Source organism: Notamacropus eugenii, chromosome 2 (assembly GCF_028372415.1).
Source record: "Notamacropus eugenii isolate mMacEug1 chromosome 2, mMacEug1.pri_v2, whole genome shotgun sequence".
NCBI lineage: Eukaryota > Metazoa > Chordata > Mammalia > Diprotodontia > Macropodidae > Notamacropus > Notamacropus eugenii.
This window is the reverse complement of record NC_092873.1, coordinates 219,263,441-219,285,955: the sequence shown is the minus strand read 5'-3', so window position 1 is coordinate 219,285,955 and position 22,515 is coordinate 219,263,441. Positions and strand designations below refer to the sequence as shown.

At 35.4% G+C, this 22,515-nt stretch overlaps 1 protein-coding gene across 8 annotated transcripts in view; it reads right to left on the bottom strand.

Annotated features, from left to right (window-relative positions):
* Window positions 1-22,515, bottom strand: part of EYA4 (EYA transcriptional coactivator and phosphatase 4) — a 315,711-nt gene that overhangs the window by 11,428 nt on the left and 281,768 nt on the right. For all 8 annotated transcript variants that reach the window (XM_072643383.1, XM_072643389.1, XM_072643385.1 and 5 more), the window contains 4 exons: window positions 11,889-11,978; window positions 5,332-5,390; window positions 5,064-5,224; window positions 734-848 (listed from right to left, as the gene is read on the bottom strand). In XM_072643383.1, the coding sequence (XP_072499484.1) occupies window positions 734-848; window positions 5,064-5,224; window positions 5,332-5,390; window positions 11,889-11,978 (425 nt within the window). The remainder of the gene's footprint in view (window positions 1-733; window positions 849-5,063; window positions 5,225-5,331; window positions 5,391-11,888; window positions 11,979-22,515) is intronic.

Here is a 22,515-nt window from a genome sequence, read left to right as displayed (position 1 = left end):
GGGATTTCCATATGCAAGGAGGTAACATGCTATTTATCTGTTAGCTTCAGCTGTGGACAGATGCAATAAGAAATATCCTATTGACTTCATGTGGCCTAGTGGAGCTAGAACCTGGTATTCACTTAAGGACTGTATATGAAAGTTAAAGGAGGAGTTAATGACAACAGAAATAATGAGGGCGACACCAAGGCTTATCATGGTACCCCCTTAGCAGTTTCTCATAGAAAATATTGAAGTGAAGACATCTCCTCTTGTTTACAAGCACCTAATTCTGACTCTACTAATTGGAAAAATAGGATACTCTCTTTCAGAGGTGCTGGATAAGATTTCACAGTTGAGCAACTTAGAGGAATGGGGAAAAGATAAATTTTCTTGGGACAAAAGAGTAAATAGCCAGGGGATTCAAAGTCAGAATAGATTGACAGGAAAAGAATTGTTTACACTCTATTGAGAACAGGGGTAGATTTTGGAAGAATAGATGGTATTCCAGCTAATGAACTATATAAAATAGTTCTGAGACGAAAAAATTTGACAACTTCTGGACTAAATGATGGCTATAGTTTTCTCTTGAACAGATTGCATGATTCATTAGTGTGAATTAACTATTCCTCTAGGAAACTGAATTATTAAGATACATTGATCACAATAGCCTATTCTGAGGAGTCTTATCAGAACTATTTATTGAATGCACTGAAATATATTAATTGTTTCAATGGTGAATTGAATGACTTACCTAGTACTAATAATTGATAAGGATTTAAGTGCATTTGTCAGCCAGGAGTCTGTTAGACCTTCAATCTCTGCTCTTAATTGCAGCCATGCATCTCTCTTAGCTGGGCCAAGGAGTCCTGTAGCACCAAGTAAGGCAAAAGTCAAGATTATAATGATTTACTGGGAATACTCTGATTAGAAGTAGGTTCATTCTACTCTGCTATGAATTAAAAATAGAAGAAGACCCTGACTGTTTTCACTGCTTTGAGTCTTTCCTTTCTCTAATCCATCCACCCCACAGCTGCCAAAGTGAACTCCTTGAAGTGCAGGGCAGACCACCTTCCACACACTTGGTGGCCCAGACATACTGGCTTTCTTACTGTTCGTCTTCATGATGCTTTATCTTTCATTTCTGTGCTATGAACTTGTTGCCTTCAGTGCCTGGAATGCTCACCTCATCTTTTCTTTTCCTCTCTATTGTTTTCCTTTAAGAATCAGGTCAAAGTTCCCCTTTATATGAGTTTTCTTTCCTGATTTCCCTAGCTGTTTATGCCTTCCTGAACCAAGTATAACCTATGTCTTAATTGTAAAAATATTTTGTATATACCTTATATCTATATCTATATTTATCTGTCTGTCTGTCTGTCTATCTATATTGGTATATGTGCAAATTCCATGTGGAGCAGTGGGGTCAACTGTTGAACGTGGAATCAGGAAAACTTGAGTTTGAATCTACTCTTAGAGACTTAAATACGTGTTGCTGTTCAGTTGTTTCAGTCGTATCTGACTCCTTGTGACCCCTTGTGGGATTGACAAAGACACTGAAGAGGTTTATCACTTTCTTCTCCAGCTCATTTTACAGATGAGGCAACTGAGGCAAACAGGGTTAAGTGACTTGTCCAGAGCTACATGACTAGAAAGTTTCTGAGGCCAGATTTGAACTCAAGAAAAGGGGTCTTTTTGACTCCAGGCCTGGTGCTCCATTGACTGTGCCTACTAGCTTCCCATTAGCTGTGTGACCCCAAGCAACTGACTTAATCTCTCTTAGCTTCATTTTTCTCATCCATAAAATGGGGATAATAACAGCCACTACCTTACACGATTGTTGTGAGTATCAGATTTAGTAACATGTAAAGTTTGCAAACTTTAGAGTGCTATATGAATGCTAGTTTTTCTTATATTGTTTTCTAAATCAGAATACAAGATCTTTAAGAGGAATGACTATTTATTTTTGTCTCTGCATCCCAGCACACAGTACAGTGCATAGCACATAGTAGGTGCCTAAAAAATGCACACTGATTGATACCAATGATTAAGAATACAGTCTTCATGTTACATTAGATTTTTTTTGACTTTATAAAGTGTTCTTTTTTTTCTCCCTGCACAGACCTGTGATTTCACTAGTAAAAGGAACTCCCAATGAAGAATTTCCCTTTGCCAAAGGAGATCTACAGTTCCTCAGCAACTTATATCCTTAGCACGTGACCTGAGCCCCTTGGAGGTTAAGTGATTTGCCCAAGGTTACACAGTCAGTAAATGTCAGAGGTAAGATTTGGGTCCTGACTCCAAGGAGTGGAGTCTATCTACTACGTCATGCTACCTCTCACTCAATTTATTATTAATCATCATTAATGAAATTTTGGAATGATTATGATTGTCCATCTTGAAGGTCTAGAGCATATTTTTCCTCTGAAGCTCAGATGCATCATATTTCTAAATGATGATCAATTTGTATTGAAGGTAAAATAACCATAAATAAAAATATTCGATAGCTAGCATTTATTTGTATCATGCTCTAAGCTTTAAAAAGCACTTTATACATACTACTTCATTTGATTTCCACACCCCTGGAAGGTAGGTGATATTTTAATTCCTGTTTTATCGATGAAGAAACAGAAGCAGATAAAGATTAAATGATTTGTCTGAGTTAAACAGGTAGGAAGTATGCGAGGCTAGATTCAAACTGTGGTCTTCCTGACCCCATGTCCAGCATGCTATCCATCCAATGTAACATTCCTCTGCTTCCACTCTAGAAATGTCTCGAAGGTTATGAATTAAATCATCAACAATAATAGAAAAATAACTTGCATAATTTGGAGAGCAAAGATGGATAAGAAACAAATTCTACTAGTTATATAATGATATTTTCTGAGTTATTTACTAATTGGTTTAATAATCCTAATTTAAAGTCCTACTCTGATACCCCCTTCTGTAGTATAGACTCCTGTCTCTTAGGGTAGTGAAGTACAAGCTCTGGAAGGAATTGCCAAGCAGGAAAGACTGAGTTTATGTCTCTCAGCATTTTAAGGGAGGACCACTGGAGCTCATTTGAGCTGCTCATTATCAGAGGTTTTGCCACTATATAATCCATCTTTTCTCCCTCCCTCTTTACCTCTGTGCTTTTCAATTTGCTGTTTTTAATGCCTGGAATGCTCTCTCTCTCTTCGCTTTTTAATCTTCCATGGTCCCCTTCAAGACTGAGAACAAGTGTTTTGTTTTGAATGAGATTTTTTTCGGGATTCTCCTAGCTGCTGGTGCCTTTCCCCACTAAGAATCTGAATTGTATATATTTTGTATTTATCTATATGTAGGTGTGGGTGAAGAACTCCCTCTTTCCTTCCTTCCTTCCTTCCTTCCTTCCTTCCTTCCTTCCTTCCTTCCTTCCTTCCTTCCTTCCTTCCTTCCTTCCTTCCTTCCTTCCTTCTCACGTTCCTTCCTTCTCACATTCCTTTCATGATTACACTGCAGCTGTAGAAAAAAGGAAACAGATGATTACCTAAGAATTTTTTAAAGATAACTCCTATGGAAAGGAATCAGAATGCAATAGCTTTTGGTAATCACCACCTATTTCTAAAAGGGAGATTTAGTTTAATACGCTACATACAAAATTAGAATGGTATCTAGAAAGACTTAGGTTTATTTAATTTTACAAATTTATAGTGTCCTATTCATTGCTACTTAAAATATTGTGTTCTGTTCTTTTTCTTTATGAAAAGTTTCTATCAATTACTCTCGTATTTTGTTACTTATACATGATACTTAAAATAAGATTAAGGATTTTTACCTTTGTAAAAGCTTTATATAATCTAACAATGAACTGAAGTTAGCCTAAGAATAGTAAGAATCAAAGCTGTGATCTCATACCCAATTCTTATAATATCTATAAAATTTTGATGGTGGGCTGTGCTACCCAGAGGTGATGCCAAATTATTGAGTATATTCTTTTCCTTTCTTTTTGTCTTTTATTTTATTCCTTGTAAAATTTTTATTTTAAAAATAATAACCATAATTAAATTTCTACGAATAAGAATAGTTTAAAAATGGAATATTAATAGGGTCCATTGAGAATCACCTAAAATCATAGGAAATTCTTTTCTTTTTTTCTTTCTTCTTTTCTTTTACTCCCTGTAAAGTTTTTATTTTAAAATAACAACCTTAAATAAATCTCCATAAGAGTAGTTTTAAAATTGGGATATTAATGGGGTCCCTTGAGAATGACCTAAAATCACAGGAAGTCTCTATTTTTCTCTTTTAGAATTAAAGAAAATTACACAGTCCCCTGAAGATGATTTGCTAATATGTTTATTTTTCCCTTCATTCATGAAATCTTCTTCTGGCACAGTCTACAGAGCTTCCTGGGTTTTTTTTTTTTTAAACTATGTTCTTATGCTCCAAACACCTGGAGAACCAATCAAAGGAGAGAACTTCATAGCCTATATTGTTAATTGTTTTGATTAAATACCTGTCTGCAAGATGTAGCACAGAGAAAACCTCATAGAAATCCTCTTGTTACATCTACTCATTCATAAATGACTCCTTCCTTTGTGCAAAATTAGCATCAGTTCTTAAAAACTTAAAATGCCAGTTCAGTCATTCAACCATTGCAATTCCTTTACTATCATTGGAACACAGCCACTGTCTGAGATTTTACCATTTCATTCTTTCCTCAGGGAAGGGGTTCTAACCTAAAGTATATAAACTTGTTTTAAATAAATATATAAAAATATATACATACATATACATACATATAGAATACATATATAATGTAGATACACATGCACATATACATATATACACAAACACATACACATATACATAAACATATATACACGTACACCACACTATCTCTCTATATGTATATATGTACATATACATATATACATGTACATATACACACAAACACATATACATATATACATACATATGTAAAATACCCTTCAAAACATTATTCTTAGAAGGGGTCCATAGACTTCACCAGAGTGCTGAAGAGATCCATGACAAAGGAAAAAAGTATTAAGAACCTCTGCCATAGGGAATCTTTATGCAATAAAGCAGACAAGAAACACACATACCTCCTACGTTGTTCTTGTAGGTATTATATAATTCTTTTACTCTTCTGTAACGAAAAGCCAGCTTCCTCATCCAGTCAACCCCTCCTCTAACACCTGTTGGCAAACAAAGGTTTGCACTACTTGCAGCTGCATGGAAGCCATCAGTTGCAAAACTGTAGGTACTGCAACACCCAAAATACATTAAAAATAAATGAAAGAAATAATTACATTTGCAAATCTCATTTGTTCAATTTCTATAGGAAATAGCATAACTGAAAAGTATGCTCACCTTAAGTCTTGACCATTATCATCAGAAGAAACGTCATCTATATGAACTTGATCACATTCCTGTTGAAGACATTTAAAAAGTTATTTGCTTTTTGAATGATGCACCATTCCAGTATGTTTTTCTTTTTGCCATTTTTAAAGTGTCTGTGTGTGTTGTGTGTGTTTTGTGTGTTGCATATGTGTTGTGTTGTGTGTTGTGTGTGTGTTGTGCATGTGTACAAGCCTATGTGATTTTGCTCACTGAACAAGCAGCCCAGGCCAGAAGATGGCAGTATTGACACAGTGACATTTGCCTCCTAAACTCAATTTTCTATTGTTTTCTCAAACTTGAAAAACCCAGAAAATTTCTACCTTGCAAACGCAGAATCTGTTAAAAGGTTATTTTAAAACAATCAGCAAAACTCTTCCTCTTCTCCTCATCTCCTGTCTTCCTCCTCCTCCTTCTATTTCTATTTCCTTTATGTCTGTTTCAGCCTCCTTTACTATTCCTTCCCATTTCTCCTTCCACCTTCTTATTTCCTCCTCCTTTTTTTTTAACTACCCCTACAGTATCTAAGCAAAATTTTTCTTAAGTGAATCTGAAAGACTGGGAGTAAAGGAGATCTAAGTTTAAACAAATCCTGTTTGGTTTTGCAACCAAGTGATCACTAGTATTTACTATATATTGTGCTTCTACAAAGTGATTTCACAGATTATAGTTTCCTATGAGTTTACCATGTCTTCCTGCATTTAGTTGTCCAAGAAATATTATAAAAAAGCAGGGCTGGCAATACATACACACACACACACACATATGAGCTATACACATATGCATATATATGGTACGTACATAGATTTTTGTTGTTGGGTCATTTCAGTTGTGTTTGGTTCTTTTTAACTCCAGTTGGGGTTTTCTTAACAGAGATAGTGTCATGGTTTGCCATTTTTTTCTCCAACTCATTTTCTAGATGAGGAAACTGAGGCAAACAGGGCCCAGTAACTTGCCTTGGTGTCACATAGCTAGTAAGTGCCTGAGGCCAGATTTGAACTCAGGAAGATGAGTCTTCCTGACTGTAGACCCAGTACCCACTGCAAAATCTAGCTGCTCATATACATACATATACACCCACAGACACATGCACATATGTATATGGTCCTCTATCTCTTTAGGTCCAAATAGTACAGGGGGTGGGGAAGGGATTCTCTTACTGTATTAACTAATATAATAATTCTAAATGCTGCCAAAATTGGGCTTTTGTCTTATTTTCAGGTCTGGTTTTTTTCACTGATTAGAGTGATTTTTAATTGATTGATTTGGAGGGAAAGAGGAGGGACCTTTAAGAAAAACCAAAAGTATTATCTTGCTTAGGATATGGCATTAAAGAAAACCTTGTCAAGTGTGGTCACATCATATACCAGACTTACTGTTTTGTTTTTATGTGCAAATATATGGTAATGTTGCTCTCAGAAAATCATGAAAAGTCTGTCTGCATATGGATGGAATTTGATCACATACATAATACATGTACATACATGTACACACATATATGCACATACATGTATATACATGTATGTATGTACATGTATATACACATACATACATGTGTATATGGGTGTGTGCATGTATATGTATACATATACACATATTAATTAACAATTTGTGTTTTTTCTTCTTTTTTCCTTCTTAGTCATTTTAGTCATCTCTGCTTGCTCAAGTATATTAAGTACTCATTTACTAAAAATAAATATGATGGTATGCCTTTCTGAGATTTTTCAGATATTATCCCTTATAGGCAAATATTGCTTTTGTTAATAAAATTATTTATATTTATTGGATATTTTTGATAGTCTGGTAACCAAATACCTAATGCTTAGCAACAAGTCTTTCCAGAAGCAATTGGAAACTGTCTCAGTTTTCATTTTATCCCTGAGATTTAATCAGCAGGTCACTGCTGAGTAACTCTGCGTACACATAATATGCATGCATATATATGTGATCATATTATGTTGAGGCAGTGAAATAGAGCTGGAATTAAAGCCAGGAAGATTGGACCAAATCATGCCATTGACACATATTAACTCTGTGAGCCTGGACAGTGTGTCCTAGGGAACTCTCTAAGATCCTAACATACAGAACAATTGAAGATCAGCACTGGAAAAGACAGATTTCTTATGATGGATTTCCTTACACGAGGCCCTTATATGCCCTCCACATCCATCCATCCATCCAACCATCCATCCATCCATCCATCCATCTACATGCATATCTATATATATATGTGTATATATGTGCATATATGAATATATGTAACATATATGTGGATATAACACATAATTTGTGCGATTCGGATATTTATTAATTACATTAAAAAATTTAACATGCATTGCTTCCTGGCTTTCATAAAATTCCATTAGTGCCTAAGTTGATAGATAAGTATAAGAATATTTTCTCTTTAGAAAATATTCTTTACAATGTGTAATAACTGTTCTACAGATAATTTAAATCTTGAGTATAGTAACAGTTTTTTATATAGTGCCAACTTAAAGTGAAAATTAAAGTTAGTATAGAAGTATTACAATTGTTTTTCAGCAGTACAGGAAAGTCTCTGAAGTTAGTTGTAAATATGGTGTTGATGACATTTGATGGCAATATTCACAAGAGTTAGCTTTTCCAAAGCTCCAGACCCTGTTATTTCATCCATGTGGGTGCTTTTCCACAGATGCAGTTAATGACTTCTTTATGACCCAGGTCAACTATTTTTGTCGATTTTTGTGCCAGAAAAGATTCATCTTCTCAGGACTAATTTTGTGAACTTTTCTGAACTCAGATAGGTTGGCATCTGATGTCAGACAAAGAATTTATTTTTTTTTAGATCTCTCTGAGTTGTTAAGAGCTTCTATAAATTGAGCTCAGCTGCCATACTGCAGAGACCGGGTCACCACCACAATGCATTGACCAATGGATTCAATCTTATACAGAGAAACCCAGGTGCGGAGGTGGTAACTATTTTTTTTTTTTTGTACAGCCTGTGTAATTTAATTGCCACAGGGATATTTAATGCCAACTTTAAAAGTTATTTCTGGTTTGAATACCCTTACATTTTGATTTGTAGAAGAATTCTTCAGACATTACAAGGATTAACTCACATGATTCATGAGCATACAAACATTTGAAAAATAATACAAAATATCTAATCTAAATATTTAGTATGAACTCTGTGCTTAAAATTTTTTAAATTTTATTTTCTTCAAATCTATGCATAATTAAGTATGCTTGTTGAATCTGGAATACTCTCTTGGGGTAAGTATCGGTGATTGAAAGGCAAACTGGGATCTATTCCTTGCGAGATTTAGAAAAGACTTTAAAGTGGCCTTTAGTTAGCATCCTTCTCAATTCTTAAACTTCAACTTCTTTATTTTGAAAAGTTCTACCAATAATCCTAGATGACTTAGTTATCTACCATTGGCAAACTAGGGGAGCACAGGATTGTCACTCATAAATCATGATGGCACCTGGGAATGATGGTTTCAGAACTGACTAGGATTCATAGTTCATTACAATAGGGCCACAGAATCACGAGGCTGATGACTCAGAGATCTAAAGCTGAATGATCATTTAATATCATGCATTAGACTTTTATTTTCAGCATTTATATGATCCCAGATTTTACTGTAGTTTTCCCCTAGTAATAAGTAGTCACAGAATTAAAGTTCAAATTTAGAAAACAGAGTTGGGCAGGAAGTTATTATTCAAATAAAAACAGTTGTTATCAGAGAAAAGAATTTTAATTTGTATCTTCTCAGAAAGTATAGAAGTTGCCAGCAGCTGTGACCACACAAGTTGTCCCCGCTACTAAGACGTAGATTCTTGAGTAAACCCATCATAAATTGAAAAGAAAGTTACTTCTTGGCAGCTTGATCTCCAGTGTCTAAGAAAGGACAAGTAGCAACCTTCCTAAAATTTGCCTTGCTCTTAAGGGCAACAACCAAAGTTTATTGTTTGAGGAGATTCTGTGTTTGTCTTGGTGTGTGTGCAAACATGTATGGTATATGCAAGCGTATGTAGTGGGAAAGGTGCCACCTAGCAGCACGAATTGTTGTTCAGTCATTCTCTGCTGGCAGTGAAATGAATTTCATGTTGATTAAATTGAAAAACAAAATGAGGTCACTTCCAAATAAATATGCCCTCTAGAATAATGATTGCTCATCTATGAGTATGAAATATAAGGAATGCTGGACCTAATTGCTGTTTGAGAGTTTTATTTATTCCTGGATTATCTCATTCTAAACACGTGCTGTACTCATTCTTCTCAGACGGTTCAGTCTAACTATATAAAATCAATTATTCAAAGGGAGTTCAGTATCTGAAGATGGCCCCTACGTAATACACCAGAAGCCTGTTGAAGTGATTGATAAATCCAATATTGGGTAGCGTGGGTGTTCAGTTTTGAATAAAAAGGAATTTGCAATAAGTTCTTAAAAAACAACTCACTAACAAAAAACTCAGTCACTACAGTTTTTATAATGAATTCATAGAATAGTAAAGAAGATAGCTAACTTCCTCTTTCTGCCAGTCATATCCTGTATTTAATAGTGACTATAAGATGTATTATATATATATATATATATACATATACATACATACATATATATATACATATATATGTGTCTGTGTGTATCTATCTATAGACAGACAGACAGATAGATAGATCACATACACCACATTTCCTAGTGTTTACCTTTAAAAAATGATAGATTTAAAAAATCTTGTAGCATGTGACTACCACTCTCTCTATCTTAGTGCTCTACCCAAAAATAAAGAGTAATAATTTTAATTCATCCCATCTCTTCTCTACAATGCCCAAAAGAAAGATAATTCCATATTTGCTATTGATAAAACTTGCAAGGTGAAAATGGAATTTCTAAAAATGTAACTTTAAAATATTTTAGGGAAAAGTTGCTTTTAAATACAAATGAGGACAATTCTCTTTTTTCCCCTAATTATCCTTTTTTCTACAATCAGAAGAAATGTGACCTGTCTTAAGATAGAATGCAAATTTTAAAACTTGAACATTAAGACAAAATATTTTTTATGTAGGAAGTTCTAACCTAAATGAGTTTAAAATATACTTCCTATTACCATGTTTTACAAAATCAACTTACATGCCACATTTATTTTGGTAGGAGAATTAATTGAAAGCATGCTTCAAAAACTAATTTTTATTCTTTAGAATGTGTGAATTTGTATGAGAGTAATGAATCCTCCTAATACTCATTAAAAAGTTTCTGTTACGTAGAAAGTAATTTCATTATCCAAAAAAAACCAATATTCATAATATTAGTGTGAAACAAAAATGTCATTTATGCAATATGCTTATAGTATACATATTTGTGGGATGCACAGAATTATTCATTTTATGGATAGATCTCAAATGCTACTAAAACTGGTTCAAAGACCTCAGTAACTTTAATAGTTTGTCACTTACTAATTTAGTTTTTTAAAATAATATCTGTAGAGGAAGATTTTCATTTTGCTATAGACCAATATACAAAAATTTTGAATATTTGGCATTAAGAAATAAATGCAAGAAAACCTCTGTAGTAACTTTTTTTCCTTACGCATGAAGGAAAATGTTTCCAATGCCCAAATGACTTAATAATTATAAAGCAGGATTCCCCAGAGAGACTATATTAATTCTGGTACTAGAGTATTGATTGCTCAACTTGTTACAGTTAATTTTCAATTATTCAAGGGCTAATTATACATGTAGATTATCCAGGCCCTTTCTTTCTCTTTCCCTCTGCCTCCTGGATACCTTACCTCCCACTGGAAGGTGGGTATGGAAAACAGCAGGAGATAAAATTAAAACTATTCACATGTGCTATGTGTTAGTAGTTGAGGCAAAAGCTTTTGTGGTTATGTGAATAAAATTGCTTGCTGGAATTAGTTGAGTTATGTCAGTTTCTACTATCTATGTTGTTACTGTGGAGAAAATTTGGAATATAAAGGAGCCTAAATTCTATTTTAATTGAATTTAATTTTATAAGCAGCTAGTAAGCACCTATTACGAGCAAGTCATGTGAAGGTACTTGAACAGAACTGAAATAAGCATGGTGGTCAGAAATAATTGCTGCTCTATCTCCATGTCTTTGGGAAATGACAGAAGTGGATTCAATAGGTAGTAGAAATAGAAAATAGTTATTTTACTACCAACAGTATTTATTAAATTCATAAAAGATTTTGTTGAATTAAATTTGTGCCATTAGAGGAATCAATCAACCAGTAAATATTTATTAAGCACCTACTATGTGCTAGGGACATGCTAAGTGTTAGGAATACAGAAAGAGCCAAAAACCAATTCTTATTCTCAAGGGGCTTACAATCTAATAACAGTGAACATAGTCTTAGTTTGGTGCTTATATTTTTATATACACTATATGTTGTTATGTGTTTAGTCTTATTTCTACCTTTGGAATAATTTTTGCTATTTTCTTCAAGTTATCATTATTAAATTATTTTTATATGATCAGCTCATTTAAAAGTTTCAGAATCTGTTATTGGGGGCTTTTTTTTCTTACCTCCAAGTCATTGAAAAATAAATGTGTGTCAGCAAGGTTAAAAATCATTTCCTCCATTCGTAGTCCAAGGGTCACTGCCATTGGGGGATCCTAAAAGGAAAACGCACATATCCAGAGTGAGGTAAGTTATCCGAAACCTCCATCAGCAGCAAAAACCACTTCTTGAGTGCTTACGATGAAGATGCCAATGGAGGCTCAGCTAGGATTAAGAAAAAAGTCCTGGTGCTTAAAGTACTTACAATTCAAAGAGGAGACAGGACATACAAAATTTGCAGAATCAAGAAATCTTAGAGTTGGCAGAGGCCTCAAAAGCTAATAATCTCCAACCTCCACCTTAAAGGGAATCTCTTCTAGAGCATTTTCACAAAAGGTCCGACTTAAAGAGTTACCATGATGAGGAATTCTCTACCTCCTGAGATAGCCCATTTCTCATTCCTCTTTCTTTAAACATTGGGGAGTTTTGTTTTGTTTCATTTTTCTACATATCGAAATGACATCTTACTTCAGCAACTTCTACCCTTTTCTCCTTGGGGTTAAATAGAATAACCCCTCCCAAATCTATGGCACTGTCAGGCACTTTCCTCACAACAACTATACAAGGTAGGGAGAATGCATATCATTATTACCCTTATTTTACAGAAGATGAAATTGAGGTTAAGTAATAACCTTGGGCACTAACTTTCTGAGGGAAGATTTGAACCCAGGCCTCCTCACCTTAAGTTCAGTACTTCTATTTCTCTCATTTCCCCTTGGTAAACCTAATTTCTCTTCCAATACCAACCTATCCAATGCTAGAAGATAACTTATCATGTCCCCTGTAAGTTCCTTTCTAATGATAATATTGGCAGCCATCTAGGTGGTCCAGAGCACAGAATGAGGAAGACATGAGTTCAGATTAGGCCTCTGACGCAAGCTATGAGCAGTCATTGAACTTTTGCTTCCTTTGATTTCTTCGACTGTAAAATGGAGATAATAATAGCACCTGCCTCCCGGGATTGTTATGAGGATCACATGAGACAAATTGTCTAGGCACTTTGCACATGTAAGCTATTTCTAGGCTAGCATTTCTATGGCGCTTCTGGGATAAGTGTCCTTAATTCTTCTACCCTATCTCTTTTTTTGAGGGGAGGCCAATGTCTTTGATATGCTCACCAATTTGGTGAGTCCCCTCTGGATGTGCTCTATTCCTAAAATGTGGTGTCTTTAACTCTAGACAAGTTTGATCAAGGGAGTGGAACTATCGTTTCCTTTGTCCTTGACATCATGAATCCCTTAATGTAGTCTAAGATCAACATAGCTTTTTTGTCTACCATTCCTTTATTTATATTAGGCTTGTGGTCCACTAAAACCCTAAAATCTTTTTTTTTTTCACAAATGGTTCTGTAGCCAGATTTTCTTCTCTCATTCTCATACTATACTCGCATAGTCATCTTTTCAAAGCCATGTATAAGACTTTACATTTGTCTTTTAACTTTTATTCTTATTAGATTTGACCCATTCATCCATTCAACAAACACTGAATATTGAGATGATTTTGGATTCTGATTCTATCAGCTAATACACTCTTTATACTGTTCAATTTTGCGTCTTCCATAAATTTGATAAATCGGTTTTTTTATACTTTGATCAGTCATTGACAAAAATATTTAACAACACAGGAATAATTACAGCTGGCATTCATAAAACATTATCCACATCATCACCTTTGATCTTCCTAACAACCTTATGTTGTACCTAGTATTCATTTATTTAGGATAAGGAAATTGAGGCTCAGAGATTCTAATCAACTTGCTCACAGTCACATATTTAGCAAAAAAAAAAAAAAAAAAGATTTTAATCTGGGTCCCTGTTGACTTTTAGGTCAGTGCCCTTTTGCATTATAACACATTGTTTCTTGGGTATTCTACTAGATATTTCATTCTGAGGTAACATTAGCCTATCAGGGAACCACTCTTTGGTTTGCCTCGCTCATGCAGTTCAGAATCCACCTCACAATATTATTAACTGCCCTACATCTCTTCTTCATATATACAAGGAAGCCATGAAAGACTGGCTGAAATCCAGCTATGATTTATTTACAGAATCAAATGACTCTAATAACCCTGTCCAAAAATTGAAGAGGGGAGATAGTGGACATACTCCCATTTATTGATGGACACTAAGATTAGTATGTAAGAAGACTTTTAAATGCACATAAAAATAGTACAGTACATATATATTTATTTGTGTGTGTGTATACGTGTGTGTGCGTATGTGTGTGTGCATGTGCACATAAACTTGTTATAGTTCAGTTGTTTCAGTCATGTCTCACTCTTTGTGACCCCATTTGGGTTTTCTTGGCAGATACTGGAGTGGTTTGCCATTTCCTTCTCCAGCTCATTTTATCAATGAATAACTGAAGCAACCAGAGTTCAGTGACTTTTCTAGGGTCACACAGCTAGTAAGTGCCTGTGGTCAGTTTTAACTCAGGTTTTTCTGACTCCAGGTCTGTTGCTCTGTCTACTGTGCCACCTACCTACCCTATGTACATAAATGCTGGGGATATTAGAGTGGAGAGGAAGAAAGGAAATAGTTTTGTTTTGTAAAGACCTAGTATACATTTACTCAGGAAGGGAGTAGGATCTGAATGGACTTCTGAACAACATGTTGTCTGGGGACTGGGGGAAAGGAATAGGGGACATCTCCCAGAAGCATGAGAAAACTATGTAGCCATAGGAAAGAAAGGTCCATGGATCAGACATAATCAAAATTTTGCTTGGTTGGATCAGAGGTCATAGAAAGTGGAGGTAGGAAATTATGTTGTGGTGACATGTAGTAGGGTGAGTTGGTAGCGGTTCTTGTAATGACTCTCAGAACAGGACATAGATTTAGAGTGGCCAGGGACATCAGAAGTTATTCTCTCCAACTACCTCATTTTCCAGTTGCGGAAACTGAGACCCAGGGAAATTGAATATAACACAACTAGTAGGTAGCTAGGTCAAGATTTAAATTTCCATTATACCATGCTGTCATTCTTTGGACAAATCTGAGTGGGTGAGACTTCATCAGGACATATCACAAAGCTTAGTGACAAGACTGGAGATTGGAGGAGGAATAAAGGGCAGATCCAACAAACATAATAAAAAAACCAAATGGTACAATATAAAAACTTATGAAGGACTAAAGACAGTAATGGGTATAAAAGCAGGTTGGGGGTAAAGAGTTTTTACTTCACTTCATTCTCCACGTTTAATTTTAGTTGGGGGTAGGATATCAAGATCTTTAGAACTAAAAAGTTAAGGAGACATCAGGTCTGGAGATCACTGGAAACTATTAAATTTGGTGTGATCCCTCAAGGAGTATATATGTTAAAGCAAGCTAGGGAATATAGCAAAGCAGGAGGAGAGCCAGGGAAGATTGGGTAGGTGTGACTCAAAGATAAGAAGAAAACCAGAAGACAGTGTTTCCGAACCTCAGGCCAGAAAGGGTGTTTAAGAGGGGAGTGGAATGCGGTTTTGAATCTAGCTGACAAGTCTAGAAGGATGAGAAGAGCAAAGAGATTATTGGTTTTGGCTGAGAAGAGGTTTTGGAAGACCTTAGAGGGTGATTTCAGTTGAGTGGCTGGGCCAGGAGCCAGATTATAGAAGTTTGAAGAGGAATTCTGAGGAGAAAAATCTGAGGTAGTGTTCTTAACTTCTGAAAAGTTAACCTTTCAAGAAATGAATTTAAATTTGGGTGAAATGTGAATCTATTTTTCTTTCAAGTTATGATTAGAAACATGCCATCTCGCCTAAGCCAAGTCGTCTTCATCCACTCACCTACACAGACTCCACTTTAGAGTTTCTCCTTGCACACTTATGCTACAAAAGCTCATTTCCTTTCTATGATATACTCCGGAGTTTTTCACAGACTCCCCAGGGCTCAAAAATCTCATGCCACGGCCTGAGATCCTGTAGTTTAAAGGAAAGAGGGTTGTTCGGGGTGAAAAGGAAGAGAGGTAAAGACAGGAAAAAAAAAAAGATAAAAAGGGAAGCTGTATTTCGAGTGAAGCCAAGATCTGCTATGAAGAAAGATGTTTCAGATGGAATAATTTCATTGCTGTGAGTGTTTCTTCTACCAATGCAGACTGTATTTGCTCAATCAAGAAACATGCATTAAGCATATGAAGCATGCTCTGTGCTAGGTGAGGGGAATATAAATAAGAAGAAAGCAGCATTATTTAATCTCCTTGAATTTACATTCCAGTGGGACAGAAAACAAACACATACATTCATACATATGGGATGAAAATAAAGGCCCCGCTGATTTTGTTGATGGTCTTTGAGAGATTCTGTGATTTAAAAATTTATCACCATGCAGACAATCCAGAAAGAATTTTCTGAGGTTGACTTTCTTGGGAGAGATGTGTAATCTCTAGTTGGGTCTTTGCATTCTGGTAGGACCTTTCAGAGCTTATGCCTTGCATAATAACCCGGGGTCACCTCAAAGTCTTGATGAGGCAACAGAAGAGGATTTTCTTACATAAGATATTATAATAATATTAAGTCACACTATTGCTCCAAAACCCCCTCTCTCACATTTTGCCAATCTATCTCACTTTGTTTTCATGTTATCTTTATTGCAGAGAAAGGATAAGACTTTTATACATTTTCCAGATAAAAAAATTGAAGTCCAAAAAAGATATGTGTATATATGTATATATATATATTATATATATATATATACATATATATATATATATATATATACAAAGGCTATATTTCATGAACTGATCAATTTGCAATCCTTAAAGTGTTATATAAATGTGTTTTTCAGTCATTTAGTTAATTCAGTCCTTTGTCATCCCATTTGGGGTTTTCTTGGCAAAGATACTGGAATCATAGGCCATTTCCTTCTCCAGTTCATTTTACAGATGAGAAACTGAGGCAAACAGAGTTAAGTGACTTACCCAGGGTCACACAGCTAGTTAAGTATCTGAGGCCAGATTTGAGTTCTGAATGACTTCATGCCCAGCACTCCACATCCACTTCACAAGTACTAGCTATTACTATTATTTTGGTTTCCCTTTTACATTGTCATAATAAATTTAACTTTTAAAAATTAAACTTAGTAAGCAACTTATACACAAATTTTAATATGAACAACATGGATAAAGAAAGTATCTAGAAAATATATTGTAATAGTTTTTAAGATGTGTATTTAATGTAATAAGATGATAAAATAAATTGTTCCATTTATATCTCCTTCTCCTCTTCTGAACTTATTTTTATTTGACATATTTACTGATGTTCTTTCATTTTCTTTTCATTTTCATCTTTCTTGCTGCACTTAAGCTCATGTTCCCTGGACCCTTCTCTCATTTGCTCCTTCATTTATAAAGAACTTCTTACGTAACAAGTAAGTACAGTCAAGCAAAACAAACTGACTCACGGCCAGGATGGCATTTGTCCACTAGACCCTTCTGTCTCCCAATCTCTAGAGGGTTCAAAGGGTCAAACCAAAGAATCAAATTGACCATTCGGTGATATTTTCAATCGATTATTTTATGATCTTGCCATGAATATTTATCTTATTTTTTTAGATCAGAAAATTTGATCGAGTTTAATGTACGCTGAATTTTCAACAGCACAGTAAATGTGTTGTAGGGTATAGAGAGCTGGCCTCAGATCCAGAAGGATCTTAGTTCAAGTTTTCCCTAAACACATATAATCTATGTGATCCCAGGCAATGTCACAGAATACCAGGCAGTTCTTTAAGCCGATAGGCTGCAGAGAAGATGCCAACCTGCATTGGTAGAGGGAAATTTCTCATTGGGAATTCCCTGTCTCAATGAAGTCAAGGTCCAATCTCTGCCTCTATTCCAGCTTCAATTTAGGGATCCGTTAAGGTATGCTCATTTTAATAACTGGACCCTCTACCATGCCATGAAAGTCAAACAGAACTCTTTAAAACCAAGATGGAAAGAATAAAGACAGTGTACCCTGGTTTGAATTCCTTAAAATAAAAACTATGCTACTTTATATGAATACCTGTTGATCACAGTTACTAGGAAAGTACTTAGGTTTGTAGGGCAATCACTAAAGACTAAAAAAAACATAGTTTTTCAATATATTGTGACCTTCTATTGTTAAAATCAGTAGTGAATCCATTATATTGGATAGCAAGTCAGTGTCAGGAAGACCTGGATTAAAGTCCCATCTCTGACACATACTAATGATGTGATCCTAGGGGAGTCATTTAAGTTTTTAGTGGTCCCAGTCAACTCTCAACGAATATAAGCTGCAGTACATTTGCTGATCTGTACTGGCAAAGAAAGTTTGCTCTCCAGGAGTTCCCAACACCAATAAAATTACACGTTCATAGATAGAAACTTGCAAATAATTCCTTCTATTAGGTGCTAGCTCTTCACCACTGCCTTTAGACCTTAAACTATCAATTTGCTAGATTGTACTTAGCTAAAAAGTAAACATTATAGTTGATCCAAAATACTATTGTATTAACTGCTCACTCAAACTCTTCACAGAACCATGAAGGAAAAGTAGGCAGGGATATCAGGAAACATCAAACGTAATTACAGCATGAAAACATAATTCCATTAGAGATGCTATATGCTTTTGTGGAATGCTCACTGATGCAATTGAAAAACATCTGATATCCATACTACTCCCATTATGTTACCAATGATTATTGCCTTTAAGACATACATGACAGCTGAGTATTCAGAAATGTGTGATTTTTAAAGGAATTTATCCAAAGTAGATTGGTTAAGCTATTAGGATGATTAAGTCCTTAAAAATCCCAAATAAAATTACTTATGGTATATTTTCTGTATTAATATTCTTTTGCCTTTATATTTTAAATTTATTGAGAAAGGAAGAAAAAAACAATATTCTTGTTGGTCAGTCTTTTTATTGACTCCATGTTTCTAGAGTCCTATGAAACCTCTCTGCATAGCTCAAGTATGGGTAGAAAAAAAAACCCATGGAGAATCCATTTTATGCATTTTATAACCATGCAGACAAATGAAATTTTGAAAAGTAAAACAATGTTCTATCAAGTAAGCATGGGAATCTGAAAGACGAAAAATGTATTTGAATATTAGGGAAGATATCTCCAATGTTTTTCATATATACTGACTCCATATCATATGTGCTACCAAATGCAGAACTTGGTAAGCGTTTGGCAAAACATCATTTTCTTTTTCTCCTCTCTCTCTCTCTCTCTCTCTCTCTCTCTCTCTCTCTCTCTCTCTCTCTCTCTTTTTTAGGTTTGAGGCTTGCTGGAGCTTGAACTAGCTGTTTCCACTTTCCCCTCTCTCCACTCCTCTACCCATGTCACCCCTGGCTGTGCCAAGGTTTCAACCTAGTTAAAAAAAATCCTCCAGTGAGCTGGGCCAGGGACCTGTTGTCAGAGAGAACCATTTAACCAACAGTGCCAGAGGGGCTAGAGACAGATTTGCTACAAGCCAACAAAAACTGAGCCTGTCAGAGGTTGCGATCTTGTTTCTAAGCGAAAGTCTAAAGTTTTGCTTTCAAATACTTAATTCTCCCTCTGCCCCCCTTCTCCCTCCCAGCTAAGTCACCAAGATTGCTAATTCAAAACAAGCATAATATGTACAGTGCTACATTTTCCAACTTTTAAGGTCCAGAGCTCTGAGAGCTGAAGTTGATGACCTGGGGTAAGGTGAATATAGCCCTAGCTATACTCCCAAGAAGGAGCTGCCAAGGCCTGCAGTCCCGCTAGTTTATCAGACATTTGAAAATGAAACCCATTTCTGGACTAGATCCTAAATTCCATGTGGAGACGTATACATGCTTTGTTCACTTTCATTGGATGCATTTAGAAAAATGCATACTCTCCAAATCATTATTTAGCTGACACTCCTCAGTTCAGCTGTAGTGAATTTTGGCTTTGGGTTCTAAGGAGAAGAGGTATTTAAAAACTTGGAAAGAAAAGACAGTGTGGGAACAGAGAAATGAAATGCAAAGTGTGTTGGGGTGGGTAGAAGAGGAAGCATGGATACACATTCATATACAGTAGTTCTATACAGGTTCAAAAATGGCTAACAGAGAAATTTAATATGAGAGAAACTGAACTTCTGCCAATTTACTTTGTGTACTGCTCTATTAAAAATACTGGAACTTTTCCCTAGATATTTTGTTGAATACAAAAGAAAAAAATGAACAGCTCTTTGGCCCTTACATATGTGATTCCAAGCCAGATATTACCAGTGTATAACCAAGTCAGGATCAAGTACAGCATTTCTCTATATCAAAATGCTAATGCCTTTTAGTTGTGTTAGTGCAGAGTATAAATTGGAGCCAGCCTGTCTGTCTGTGGACCTCTCCACTGGATTGGGCCATCAAATGGAATTCCTTCTCATGGGACACAAGGTAAAAATATCTCAGGAGAGCCAGCAATTATGTATTTTTAAAAGAGAGACCGATAGGGATTTTGGATTTTTTAAAAAAGAGCTTATAATGCTCAAGTCTTTGAAATAGTTATTTCACTGGGAACAGCAATGTTTTAGTAGGTGACAGCATATACAGGCAGAAGAGGGTCAAGTTTACTGAAATAGAGGGAAGTCCAACCAAGTTTGAAAGGAAGGATGAAAGGGAAGTGCTAGATGTTCTAGAGCAGAGGGATTTCTTATCTTAGGCAGTGTGCTACAATGGAAAGTGCTCTGGACTCAAAGGATTTGGGTTCAAACCTAGCCTCAGTTAGTTGTGACATTGGACAAACACACTAACTTCTCTGGGACTTGGTGTCCTCAGGCATCAAATTAAGAGGTTAGGTTAGATGGCCTCTGGGATCTTCTCCAGCTCTTTAAGTTCAGTCATTTTTTCAGTCTTGTTCCACTCTTTGTAACCCCATTTGGGATTTTCTTGCAGAGATACTGGAGTGGTTTGCCATTTTCTTTTCCAGCTCATTTTAGAGATAAGAAAACTGAGACAAACAGAATGAAGTGACTTCCCCAAGGTCACAAAGCTAGTAAGTGTCTGAGGTTAGATTTGAACTCAAGAAGATGTGTCTTCCTGACTCCACCCTCTGAGCAGTGTAGCTCTAGGTAAGGCTCTGATCCTTCTTTTACAGTGATACACAGAATTTCATTGAAATTGAGTTTATGAATCAGGGTATGAAATGACATGTCAATGAAATCTATAGATTCAAATCTAATGTTTATCTAGATTCCTGTCAAGTCTACGCATCCTCCTTTCATTCCTTTCCTATACTCTAGCCCACGTTACCAGATACCTATTGGATGTTACCATTTGTCTGTTGGACATTTTCACATGAATATCCCATAGGAATATCAAAATCAACAAATTCACAATTAAACTTAGCATCTCTTCTCCCAGCTTCTGTATTTCTGTAACTCTCCATGTTACTCAGACTCACAACCTTTTCAATCACCCTTAGGTCTTCCCTTTTTCTCACTTCAAGTTTTCCCCATTCTATCTATACACATTTCTCTCCTTTTTCTCCTCTCTGCTCCCTTGATCACTACCCTGTTGGGTTCAAGCCAACAACATTGCCACAGTCTCTAAAATGGTCTTATAGCTTCCAAATTCTCATTTCTCCAATCTATTCTTCACAGGGCTGCCAAAAATAATCTTCCTAAGGCTCAGATCTGACCTTAAAAACCTACGAAAAACCTTTATAAGATCCCTCTTGCATTAAAGATAAAATATAGAAAATTCAGCTCAACATTTAAAAGTGCACTTCACCTTTTTCTAGAATTATTTAATATTACTTTACTCCATTTAGTTCTTATTCAGGGAAAAATGAAGATGGAACAATTTACTGAACTATACTATCTTCTACCTGGAATGTGTCCTCTCAAAATTGTTATGTTCCTTTAGGCTCTGCTCAGGTATCATCTTCTCTATGAAGCTGTCCTTGATCATCCTTATTTTCTGAGCTGTCTCCCTCTTCAAATTACCTTCATTTATACTTATCTGCACACCTGTCCTACCCTTTCCACTCCAGAAGAATGTCAGCTTTCCGGAAGAAAAGACTTTTTAATTATTTTTAGCCCCATCACTTCCAATGTCTTGCATCTAGTTGGTACTTAAATTAATGCTGGTTTTATTTTGTTTATTTATTTTATTTTGTTTATTTATATTGTTGGTTAATTTATTAAATTGCTGAATATACATACATATATGTATATAAATACATATACATCTATACATACACACACACATATATATATATACACATATATATGTATATATATAATAGCTACCATTTATACAGTGTTTTGGGGTTTGCAAAATACTTTAGTATATGTTAACTCATTTGATCCTCATTTCAATCTAAGAGGTAGGTGTTATTTTTACCTTCATTTTACAGATGGGCAAACTGAAGCAGACAGAGTTTCAGTGACTTGTCCATGGTCACACCACGAAATATCTTAGGTAGGATTTGAACTCGTCTTCCTGACTTCAAGTCCAATACTTTATCCATTAGGAAAGAAAATCATGAACCCATTGATACTAAATAAAAGTTAAAGCAAGCTAAGCACTGAGAAACCAAGTGAACATACAATGAGTTTTAAAATACCTCAAGAATTTTGATTTTAGATAGAGGCAGCAAAGGGACCATGTGGAGAAAGTATCTGCCTCCCTAAGGGTATGAACTGAAG